Source organism: Alosa sapidissima, chromosome 4 (assembly GCF_018492685.1).
Source record: "Alosa sapidissima isolate fAloSap1 chromosome 4, fAloSap1.pri, whole genome shotgun sequence".
Lineage (NCBI taxonomy): Eukaryota > Metazoa > Chordata > Actinopteri > Clupeiformes > Clupeidae > Alosa > Alosa sapidissima.
The window spans coordinates 39632747-39646001 of record NC_055960.1 but is presented as its reverse complement, the minus strand read 5'-3'; the positions used below and the strand labels follow the sequence as shown (position 1 = coordinate 39646001).

At 41.9% G+C, this 13255-nt stretch overlaps 1 protein-coding gene across 2 annotated transcripts in view; it reads right to left on the bottom strand.

The window, feature by feature from the left end:
- Positions 1-5003, bottom strand: part of tubb1 (tubulin, beta 1 class VI) — a 13154-nt gene extending 8151 nt beyond the window's left edge. The window contains exon 1 of one of the 2 annotated variants that reach the window (XM_042088594.1): positions 4677-5003. In XM_042088594.1, the coding sequence (XP_041944528.1) occupies positions 4677-4733 (57 nt within the window). In that variant the 5' untranslated portion in view covers positions 4734-5003. The remainder of the gene's footprint in view (positions 1-4676) is intronic. The other variant, XM_042088593.1, reaches the window with a different exon arrangement.
- Between the last annotated feature and the right edge of the window lie 8252 nt (positions 5004-13255).

The window sequence follows — 13255 nt, the reverse complement described above, 5'->3', positions numbered from 1 at the left end:
CTCTCTAGTCTCTAGCAGTAGCTGCATTAGCCTACCGTAGTCTAAGGCAACATATCATACAGTTTATGAAGTTGTGCGTCTATGAGCAAAGTAGAACCATATGTCTACTTTGCATAGACGCACAACTTCATAAACTGGGAAAAGGGTTAACGTTAAACTCAAAAGTATGTGCTACATACAGTAATTCATGCAGACATGCCGAATTATGTAGCACATTTTGAGTTTAACGTTAATGTATAACGTTACAAACTAGGGAAGGGATTTTATCAAATTCATGTTCGCTGATGTGATGCTTGGTGTAACGTTAGCAAAGTCGCTGTTCTTATCTTCTGGCTTAACCTACAATGCGCTTTTCTTCAGATAACTGTCATTACGTGATGCATGTAACATGCTCTAAATAGGCAGTGGTTTATTTAACGTAGTCACGTACTTATTATCTGTTTTATTTTCAGAAACACACACACGGCCGAATTGGGACTGAGCCGGCTTTTGGTGCTGAATACGATGCAATAAAACTAGAGAAATGTTAAAAACAGACCACGTAGCATTTGTTTAGGGTTGTCTAGCAACAGAAGTGACTACTTAATTTGTAAAGCAAAACGATCTAGCTCTACATTGCAGAAGAATTAAGGATACTGCTTCTTCATGACTCGTTTAAATGTCATTGTAATTTATTTGACGCATGCTCGCGTTTAAAAGTGTCACGCATAGGCCTAACTGTCCCCAATGTTACAGCAGCTCCTTGTGGAAACAGCAAAGAGTGCACATATCCGATGAGATTTCTAACGAGGAGCAGAAGCTCTCTGCCTCACCAGAGCCTTACTGTTTATTAATAAAACAATGATATAGAATAGAAACATCAGAATCTATTTATTTCATCTTAAAGTTGGCTATAAAGAGCATTCATAGCCTAGAGAAAACGATACATTTTTCTTTATCTGCAATGTTCCAGGAAGATAGGCTTACATTTATAGGCTGTCCCTGTTTGATCACAGCAGGTCCAAGAAAACGAGTGGATATAACGTAATGCATTCTAGTTATGTTTCATGTACTTTATTTCATGTTGAGTTTTGCTTCCCAGCATGCATTGCGATTCATTTAGTACTTTTGGCTATTATTAGTTTTTAAAATTTTGAAACAATATGGTTTTAACAATTTATCTTAGGCTAGCCTAGGCCTACTCTGATGATGTTTTGAACAATATGCTACGGGATATGCCCATTAAAACGTCGTATTAGTTTATTAAGAAAATGACACCATAGATGTGAAAGCAGCACATCCTAGCCCGGTATAAATGTCCATGTCTACTCAGCATTAGTGTAATGCATTCGGAGGACGTGATTTTATACATGCGTGAAAATATGAGGTGAGTGAAGTTGGTTGCGTAGTTGTATAACATATAATTAATGTGTGTTCATGTTTCGTCTACCTCTCTCCTAGCAACGCTGAGATATGCAGGATGTAATAGCATACCAAATCACGCTTCAAGTTTTTTTTTTTTTTTTTATCATCGCGGAAATATAAACGTTGCGCGCATAACGTCGCGGTGACCATTACAGGACGTCCTCTCAAAGTCTCGTGGACGTCTTTTAGACCTCCCGAACAGAGGTCCGCGGGACGTAAAGGGAACCCTACACAATGTCGAGGAGGTGACGTTCGCCAGGGGACCTTTAGGGGACGTCGCCAGGACTTTATTTTGTTTACTGGGATAACCACGTGTCTTAATAATGTCGTTACGTTTGTGTGGAAATTTTCTCTTTTAACAATAAACTACACATTTGAAATAATTGTAGCCCTATTTAATTATTATTATTATTAATAATATAATTATTATTATTTAATAATGGTTGTAATATTATTACATTTGGTTTAAGCTGGATGAGAAAGATGTGACATAATTCTATAGCATTAAACAGCTGACAGGAAGAAATTAACCGTTCCGGGAACAGTATTTTTTTGTTCTAACCGGTTCGGGAACGTCAATTTATTGGTGGAACTCATAACCGGAAACGTTATAATTCCGTTTCTGTTCGGAACGAACCGATTGGAAAAAAAAATCGGTTCAAAGCCCTGGTTATAACATTGGCTACATAAAAGGCATATCTGTGTTATAACATTGGCTACATAAAGGGCATATCTGTCTTCATAACCTTTTTATTGTACAGTGTCCATGTTTCACCTTTTCACACAAATCTAAGGGGAGATGTTAAACAAGTTTTCGCCTATGTGCTTTTGTCCAACGTCATCTTAGAGTTCCTCTTACTTGTGTGAATGCAAACAGAAATAAAGCTCCATGACTGTGTAGTTCTAGGGGTAGCCTCTCCAGTTAGTAGAACTGTTGTGTCCGAAAGCACCTATAATTTATCTCTCAAATCTACCACTTAAAGCCATCTCTAGTCCACACACTTTATTGGTGTCCACAGTTACCCGTGTCTAGTCCACACTCTATAGGTGTCCATAGTTACCATACACTCGATAAGTGTCCATAGTTACCATCTCTAGTCCACACACTCTATAGGTGTCCATAGTTACCACACATTCTATAGGTGTCCATAGTTACCACACACTCTATAGGTGTCCATAGTTACCATCTCTAGTCCACACAGTCTATAGGTGTCCATAGTTAAAACACAGAGGCAGTTTGGTGTGTTTTACAAAGACACTTGTACCCGCGCAGAGCTCCCACCAGCCAGCGTGATAAGAAGCCCTGACCCCCCCATGCCCCTGCTCATGCCACCCTCTTCCTGGCGCCTTATCTAGCACAGAGTGTGTGAGGGGGGAAACACCCTGTCACTCAGGCCCCTCATACAGAGCGAGGGTGTGTGTGTGTGTGTGTGTGTGTGCAACTCTGTCACTTAAGTTTTCCTTTATAAACATCCATTAGAGTGTTCAGAATGACAAGGAACAGTGCATTCATATCACCGTGGAAACACCTCAGTATGCATTCACATCACCGTGGAAACACATCACTATGCATTCACATCACCGTGGAAACACATCAATATGCATTCATATCACCCTGGAAACACCTCAGTATGCATTCACATCACCGTGGAAACACATCACTATGCATTCACATCACCGTGGAAATACATCACTATGCATTCACATCCTAGTGCATTCATATCACTGTGGAAACACATCACTATGCATTCACATCACTGTGGAAACACATCACTATGCATTCACATCACCCTGGAAACACATGAATATGCATTCACATCCCAGTGTACTAAATAGGATTGATGCATTATGATACTGGATATGTAACCATCCCATCTCTTAGTAACATATACCTCAGGTGGCTTTAAGCACCATGTTCTATTCTCTACACCTAACTAACCTTTCATATATCATGTATACAGATATTACTGCCCTTTAACTGACCCTAGGCAGATGGGTCAGGCCCTTGAGTCGTGGATCTGCTCGAGGTTTCATCCTATATGTATCTCCAATTCTAGGGAGTTTTTCTTCGCCCCTGTTACTCATGGGCTCTCTTTGATTGTTTTAACACTCTGTAAAGCGCCATGAGACATGTGCAATGTTTTGGCACTCTATAAGTAAAATTTAATTGAAATTGAAATTGTATTCATATCACCTTGGAAACATCCCAGTGCATTCACATCACCGTGCATTCACACCACAGCGCATTCACATCCCAGTGCATTCACACCACAGTGCATTCATATCACCTTGGAAACACATCCCAGTGCATTCACACCACAGTGCATTCACACCACAGTGCATTCATATCACCTTGGAAACACATCCCGGTGCATTCACACCACAGTGCATTCACACCACAGTGCATTCACATCCCAGTGCATTCACATCCCGGTGCATTCACACCACAGTGCATTCACACCACAGTGCATTCACATCCCAGTGCATTCACACCACAGTGCATTCACACCACAGTGCATTCACATCCCAGTGCATTCACATCCCGGTGCATTCACACCACAGTGCATTCACACCACAGTGCATTCACATCATCAGACAGGAGAGAGAGAGAGAGAGAGAGAGAGAGAGAGACAGCTGATCTACACACAGACAGGAGAGAGAGAGAGAGACAGCTGATCTACACACAGACAGGAGAGAGAGAGAGAGAGAGACAGCTGATCTACACACAGACAGGAGAGAGAGAGACAGCTGATCTACACACAGACAGGAGAGAGAGAGAGAGAGACAGCTGATCTACACACAGACAGGAGAGAGAGAGAGAGAGACAGCTGATCTACACACAGACAGGAGAGAGAGAGACAGCTGATCTACACACAGACAGGAGAGAGAGAGAGAGAGACAGCTGATCTACACACAGACAGGAGAGAGAGAGAGAGAGACAGCTGATCTACACACAGACAGGAGAGAGAGAGAGAGAGACAGCTGATCTACACACAGACAGGAGAGAGAGAGAGAGAGAGACAGCTGATCTACACACAGACAGGAGAGAGAGAGAGAGAGACAGCTGATCTACACACAGACAGGAGAGAGAGAGAGAGACAGCTGATCTACACACAGACAGGAGAGAGAGAGAGAGAGAGACAGCTGATCTACACACAGACAGGAGAGAGAGAGAGAGAGAGAGACAGCTGATCTACACACAGACAGGAGAGAGAGAGAGAGAGAGACAGCTGATCTACACACAGACAGGAGAGAGAGAGAGAGGTGCTTACCTTGGAGCCGATCTGGTTTCCACACTGTCCGATCTGCAGGTGCACGATCTCACGCATGGCTGCCTGGAGCGCGTAGAGCGTAGAGGAGCGCGTAGAGCGTAGAGGAGCACGTAGAGCGTAGAGGAGCACACAGAGTGTGGAGGAGCGCGTGGAGCGTAGAGGAGCACGTGGAGCGTAGAGGAGCACACAGAGTGTGGAGGGGCAGCAGCGCCCCTTTGGGTCTTATACGGGCATGACGTCATCAGCAGGGAGTCGCCCGCAACGCAGCGGGCACACAGCGGACCACAGCCGAGGGCCGCCTTCACATCAGCTTCGCAGTACAACCGTGTGTGTGTGTGTGTGTGTACAAAGACAGATGTATGTGTGTGTTTGTGTATAAAAACAGATGTGTCTGATGTTCTAATGAACTGTGCCTTGTGTGTGTCCGTTCCTTCTGAAATGAGGGAGTGGGCATGACAGTGAGGTCTGTGTGTGTGTGTGTGTGTGTGTGTGTGTGTGTTTGCATGATAAGGTTCATTTTGTCTCTATCAACCCAACTGACAGCTAAAGACCTCTGACACACGCGCACACACACACACACCCACACATACACACACACACACATACATACATACACACACAAACGCCCACACACACACATACATATACACACACACACACACACAGCTGTGTGTTACTACTACTACTGATAGACTACTACGACTGCTGCTTCTACTACTAATAATAATAATAATACACTTCATTTATTGAATGATACATAAATCAATCATCGCCATCAACAGGCCGAGGCATGAATGGCACCTTCCCAGTACTTCTGCAGAGTGCTACACCTCTCGGTGCTGCCACCTACAGGACAAACTGTATGCAGCACAGGTTAAGCCATGGAACAAATCGAACAACTGACAAGTTAAGCTGGGTGCATGGAAACTGCCGCAAGTAAGTAGGCTGATGCATCAACTAAGCTGTGTGCCTTGAAGTCCAATTGTTAGTAGAGTTAGGAGGTCCTATGGGATTGTTAGTAGTGTTAGGTGGTATGCCATATTCTGACAGCAGAGGAGCCTATAACTAACCCTACTGTGTGATAAAGAGAGACTATAACTAACCCTACTGGGTAATAAAGAGAGACTACAGCTAACTCTACTGTGTGATAAAGAGAGACTACAGCTAACTCTACTGGGTAATAAAGAGAGACTACAGCTAACTCTACTGTGTGATAAAGAGAGACTACAGCTAACTCTACTGTGTGATAAAGAGAGACTACAGCTAACTCTACTGGGTAATAAAGAGAGACTATAACGAACCCTACTGGGTAATAAAGAGAGACTATAACGAACCCTACTGGGTAATAAACAGTAGCGGCTCCTGGGTTGACAAATAGGCGGGGCAGAGTCTGTTGATCAAGTTTAGAAAAAAAAAATTGGCATAGTTCCAGGTCACCGGCAGCTGGACGCACAAGGGCGGTCCACGGAGATTTTGCTCATTTTTACGACTCTTTCTTTCTATGGCTAGGCTATGAGCGAAATCTGGGGAATGGAATTCCATAATGTTACCACTTGCGGTCAAAATACCGTTTTGTTCATGCATTATTAACCTATAGCCTACTTAATGTTATTTTATTCATAAGAAGTGAAGTTTAAAATGTTGAGATTCCAGACAAATAAAAGCTACAATGTAGGTAGCGGTAATCAGCTCATTAGCTCAGATCAGTGGAGAACTACTTTGGGGGGAAAAACTCAAGAGGGAAACAAATAACCGAGAATTCGTTGCGAAATCAAAATTCCACTGGAGCTCCAAGCGTAGGCTTCACGCCGCCTTACACCACTCAGCTCTCATAGTCAAGCTCACGTTGTTTATTGTCATGTAGGCCTAGCCTACTCATAAAAGAAATTATAAGTAACAAAATTATTGTGTTCAAGAGCCAGCTCAACTTTAAAGAGTAAATTAAAAGTAGGCTATTCATTAAAAAGGTAAATAATCTGTGTGTATGAATGAGTGCTTGCGTGTCCACCGTGGTTTGTATAGAAATTAATATTAAGTGACACATACACGTAAAAGGGCAGTTTTTTTCAAGAGCTCCTTGGGGAATGATTTGGAAAATTTGAGGAAGCTTGAACTATCAAATAAGATGGTGGCAGACAAATGGCCAGTGAAGGAACATCTGTTGGTGGCGGTAACTATGATTGTCACTTCATAGGCAATTTGCGCAAAGTAGAAGCGGACCTGCGCTTACCCTGGACACCGGTATGTTTTGCACAAAGGCACGGGACATCACGTAGGCCTATCGTTCTCATGTTGGCCACAAACGTGTCTGTAACCCTGTGTGCCTCCACGGCATCCATTGCTCTTTTCTGCATAGAGCACATCTACACGGGGCATGATCTTAGAACCGGTCTAAGGAATAAAAACTCGGGATCTAAGAGCATTCGAGAAAACCCTTTAGCCTCTCTAACTGAGATTGTATTCAAATCTCCAGATGTTTCAATTATTTCGAAACTCTCCAAAATAAGCTTTTAAATCTTTTCGGAGATCTTGTGAAAAAAGCGGAGAAACTATAAAAATCCGAGAAGACACTGTAAGGAGACCTAATGTTTCTATACTGATCAAACTCCTGATCATGTGAACTGTTGATTAATTACCCTACCACATGATGGTATGACCTCATGGTGGGCCCATTGTCACATATTGCTGCTACAACAACTTTTGATTATATCTCTAACCTTTGCCTTTTTCACAGGAGAAACTAACTAGGAAGCAGGAAATGTAATTAATGTGTACATTGTCATGTCTTGATTAATGCACTCTCACTACAACAATGGTCTCAAGTCTCATCAAAGTACTTCTCATGTGACCCAAAATCAGCTGACCTCCAATCATGTGATCCATTTGAATGTAACCAACCACAAACTAGGTAGCCTATTTAGGTGAAGTTTACAGAGCATTCTAGGAGCCATTCTGTAGTCAGAATCTCCCGCACCACTCTGGTGTGTAGCCATCATCCTCTGAGCTGGTATGATCATTCTCTGATTGCTTCATATGGTTTCCTAAATGTTCCTTTAACCTGTTTTCGTAACTTTCACATTATTCATTTAGATGTACCTTCTATAATGTATTGGATGAATAGCTTGTACCTGACAAATAAATTGTTATGCTTTGACCTGCATAGTTTTCTAGAGTTTCTTTAGATATCCCTCAAGTTTAAGATGGGCCAGGAGGAATCAGCGATGGTCCTAGATTGGTCGCGAAAACCTAGCACAGCCTGACCCCCTGTAGCATAGGAATTTGCTTGACTGTCTAACACGCTGATGAGTATAGCAGTCCGGATCAGCATGTAACCTCTGACCACTTCCAGACCAATACGTGTTATGTTTAGGAACCGCCCGAATTAATCGGCAGATAGAGGAGACCTATAGTATATATTCCTAAGCTTGAGCGCGTGTCACAAGAAAACGAGTTAGGCATTCTCATTAACAATATGCATTGTGGGCGTACCAACTCACTAAGGATAACAATGTTACAATGAACTGAAACTTTTCTAATAATGAGCGGAGTCAGATTTATTAGGTTTAACAGGGGTTTATTATCAATTGACATATTTCCAACAGCACGCGGACAGCTTCACGATTTCCTTCGACCACTCCCAGTTCCCTCATTGGTCCTGACGAGTGACGTCATTTACAACACGCACTGAGGATGCTGCTGAAGCAGCCTTTTCCATCACCAGGTGCAATTGATGTGCATAGCAATTAGGGTAGCCTACACGTCTTGCACTTTCTTACACACTCCACCAGATGCTCCTCTCATGACACTAGCCCCATCAAATGTCTGTGCAATCAGCCTTACTTTATCTGTGTCACTCTCAGGTGAACAAACTCGTACACGATTTCGCACTTACAGTGTAGCCCTCATCGAGTTGTGCTGCAATATTAGCTTTCCTCAGCATGGCTAATTTGCACAACTCAGATGCTAGCCTCATGTTTTTTGCCTTCTCTGAAAAATGTTTCATGTCACACACACCTACACTAGCCTACTCCAAACATCCCCTTGTCCCCCAGAAGATCGGAAAAGCAGGCATGGAAAACAGAACATTTTATTGCGTTCAGGACAACCAGAGCTTCTTATCAGACATACAGTATGGCCTACCACGAACGTGAAAATGTCAGATTAAATGACCGACTCTTGTCCTTTGTTTGTTGGTATATGATGTTAATGTCGGGCTGATCAGGTCCTAGGTCTTTGATAGCTAAGTTAACTACAAACTCAAGTCTTTCGAATAAGTTCTTTAAGAGAAACTCCACACTATTGCACACACGCTGTTCACTCGCCATTTTTCAACTGTCTGCCTGACCTCACAAACTTCGTGCGGACTAATACAGTAGGCATAGGCTACTACCTACAGTAGGCAGTAAGTTCTGACGTCGTATAGGGTGGGCAGTGGCATGATCTGCCCACCCGACCTTCTACTAACCGCGCTCTAGCTGCAGTTCCATTATCGGTCGACAGATTTACATAGACAAACAGCAGGCGCTGTTCAATTTCTTCAGGGCAGTGACGTCACTGCCCTACCATGTAACGTTACAGTAGGCCTACAACAACTACGGATATAATCAACGAGATCTTTGCGATCTTTGCGAAATTTCTTTGCAAATCATACAAAAATGTAACATGATTGAGTACTTTGCCACTGATTACAATAATAAACAAACAAAATTTTATTTAAAAAAAATATTTTTTGGATCTACTTTTCTAGTGGATGAATCTTTAGTAGGGCTCTGCCCCTCCTGCCCAAGTGAACGAGAACGAGTAAAGAGAGATTATAACTAACTCTAATGTGTGATAAAGAGAGACTACAGCTAACTCTACTGTGTGATAAAGAGAGACTATAACTAACTCTACTGGGTAATAAAGAGAGATTATAACTAGCTCTAATGTGTGATAAAGAGAGACTATAACTAGCTCTACTGGGTAATAAAGAGAGACTATAACTAACTCTACTGTGTGATAAAGAGAGACTATAACTAACTCTACTGGGTAATAAAGAGAGATTATAACTAGCTCTAATGTGTGATAAAGAGAGACTATAACTAGCTCTACTGGGTAATAAAGAGAGACTATAACTAGCTCTACTGGGTAATAAAGAGAGATTATAACTAGCTCTACTGGGTAATAAAGAGAGACTATAACTAACTCTACTGGGTAATAAAGAGAGATTATAACTAGCTCTAATGTGTGATAAAGAGAGACTATAACTAGCTCTACTGGGTAATAAAGAGAGACTATAACTAACTCTACTGGGTAATAAAGAGAGATTATAACTAGCTCTACTGGGTAATAAAGAGAGACTATAACTAACTCTACTGTGTGATAAAGAGAGACTATAACTAGCTCTAATGTGTGATAAAGAGAGACTACAGCTAACTCTACTGGGTAATAAAGAGAGACTATAACTAACTCTACTGTGTGTAAAGAGAGAGCCTACTTTGCCATTGTTATATGTTAGAAGGGGTAAGTAGCCTAATTGCTATATGTTAGAAGGGGTAAGTAGCCTAATTGTTATACGTTAGAAGGGGTAAGTAGCCTAATTGTTATACGTTAGAAGGGGTAAGTAGCCTAATTGCTATATGTTAGAAGGGGTAAGTAGCCTAATTGCTATACGTTAGAAGGGGTAAGTAGCCTAATTGCTATACGTTAGAAGGGGTAAGTATAATTGTTAACACAACGGACATGCAACACATGGATTGATGACCCTGTGAAGATGTTTAAAGCGTGTTTGGAGTCACCTGCACTGAGATCCCTAATGCCTGTGTTGTTGTGGAAACGACCTGAGAGAACACCTGAGAGGAACACCTGAACACCTAAGAGAACACCTGAGAGGCACACCTGAGATGAACACCTGAACACCTGAGAGAACACCTGAACACCTGAGAGGAACACCTGAACACCTGAGAGAACACCTGAGAGGAACACCTGTGCAACTGGAACGCTTGAGAGGAACACCTGAGAGGAACATCTGAGAGTAACTATTTTAAAGTATTCTTACTGTAAATAAAGTAATATGATGGTGATGACAATCAATGAAGAAATGGGATGTTTGAATAGATCAAAATAGGGACAAAAATACACCAGAAACGTGTGTGTTTTCTTGAGAATCACATGGAACAGCCAGGGAACAACGGCACAGACAGCAGCATTTATCACACGGAACAACGGCATAGAACAGTAGCATTTATCACATGGAACAATGGCATAGAACAGCAGCATTTATCACATGGACAACGGCATATGTGATGCCCACCTGGGCGAAAACCACGACCCCTATGGGTCTAGTGCAGTCAGTGCACGGTCAGTGCTAAGTGCTTTATTGGTTTCACCTGCACTTAGGGGTTGGGCTATAAAGGGGCTTCTCTCTCTTACAGGTGGGCACTTTTTGACTTCCTTCCTTCACGGACACGCTCTCTATCATTCTTCATCTCATTCGTCTTATCTTAATGATTATTTTCTTCCTTTACAGCTAACATACTGATCTACTAGACGCTCACCACATCTACTGTATACACGCACAACATTGCACCAACATACCCTAGACACACATTATTGACCTGATTTGATAGCACTTTTCTAAATAAATGATTATTCTTTACAACCGTTTCTTGTCCCTCATTATGTGATGGTGTTTTACGAGCCCATGCCATTACACATAAAACAGCAGAATTGATCTAAATACAGACCATAACCACATTGAGATTATTACCAGTAGGAAAAAGATGGTATGTTTTAACAGTGCTTATACCATGGTCTAGGTTGAAAAGGGTGTTGTTTAAAAAGTGATATACTACACCTATAAAATTATTATGACGTTGCTTGACAACGCCTGAGTTACGCTCAGCTGTGACTTATCAACATTCCACAGCATTGCGATGGCTGAAACTAGGGATCGACCAATATGGTTTTTACAGGGCCGATACCGATATCAATTATTACCAAAACAGGAGGCCGATAACCGATATGTAAAACCGATATTGTCAAAAAGGGGGGTAGATAGTAGCCTAGGCTATGGCGATATGCTGAAAATCTAACTCTGAAAAGCTAACTTTTCTTTCTTCTTTTGATACACAATTGTATCAACTTGCATCACAAGTGTAAATCCTGTGTATCATGTTAATCCAAGAGCTGAGTGATAGCAATTATTTTCATAGGCATACACAATGGGCTATGTGCTTGTAAGGGACCTGTCACAAAGAGGATGCTTTGCCATCGTGTGTGAGTGCACGAGAGAGGGAAAGGGAGAGGAAGAGGTGCATGCGTGATGGCAAGTGTTACGGTTGAATAGTTTAACAAAACAGTTTTAAAATAGTTCTTAGGCTATTTAAGCATGCAATTTGTGTTCATATGTAGGCTCACAGAAGTGTAGCCTAAAAGGCACGTAATAGCCAGCTCAGGACGCGATTTAGTTCAGGTCGGATTAAATTACGGTTGACCCTGGGTGCCTGTAGTCTTTTCTGACAGTCCGTCAAAAAGCAGCAACTAGACTTTTTGACGTTCGCTATCGCATAATTTAGGACTTGTCTACTATGTAGGCCTAAGGGATAGCCTAACGTCCGCCGAGGTGTCCCGTAACAATTAATTGACGAGGCGGATGCAAAGAACTCCCGACGCGCAGCACCCGAGTTTGTAGTCCAACTAGTAAACGGTAGGCTATATCACTAACGTGCATCAATCAGGAATTCGCTAAATCAAGGAGGTGGGTGCTTTAGGCTACTTATTGATCCGGATCAAAGAGACAATAGCTTACAAAGTGTGTTTTTGTAACTTCACTGTAGATGATTGTGATTCACATTGCAACTTCAGCAATGTAAGGTAGGCCTACCTTCGAAAAAGCTCCGTACAGCTGAAGCCCAGTCTACAATATGCCTCGGTGAGAATTCTAAACTTTCTCTGTGTTCAGTCTTCGATCCTGATTGGCTGCATTCGTGCTAACCAACAAATCAGACGGTGTAGTGGGCGGGACAATGCTCTCGACCACAGAGTAGCAAATGCAGGGAGTGAGAGACGCTTTACAGACAAAGTAGCGCGTTTCATTCTTTATCCATTTCAGTATCGGCTTATCGGTGGAAAAAATGACCGATACCAATTATTATAAAAATGCTAAATATCGGCCCTAATAATCAATGATAATTGGTCGATCCCTAGCTGAAACAGCTGAAAAAACAATTTTATGGCCTAAAACTCATTTCCTATTAATAATTGATTTCATATTTATTTATTTCGTAAGTGACCATGGTATAAACGGGATAATGCCCTTCGATGCGTCCATTATCAGAAATAAATAGACTTCGCGGAAGCAACCGTCCGACGCCTCCGCGTCGTCCATTTATTTCTGATAATGGACACCTCGTCAGGTATTATCCCTTACATATTTCAGGCCTAAAATGGAACCTTCTTGAAATATCATTATTTATGTTTTTTGGTTGTTGTTTAATCTGCATCCCTAAGAAGATACAAAAACAATGTTTAATGACAACTGCTCATTGACAATTCTTAGATATGTATACTTCCCATGTTAATGTGTGTTAGAGTAGACA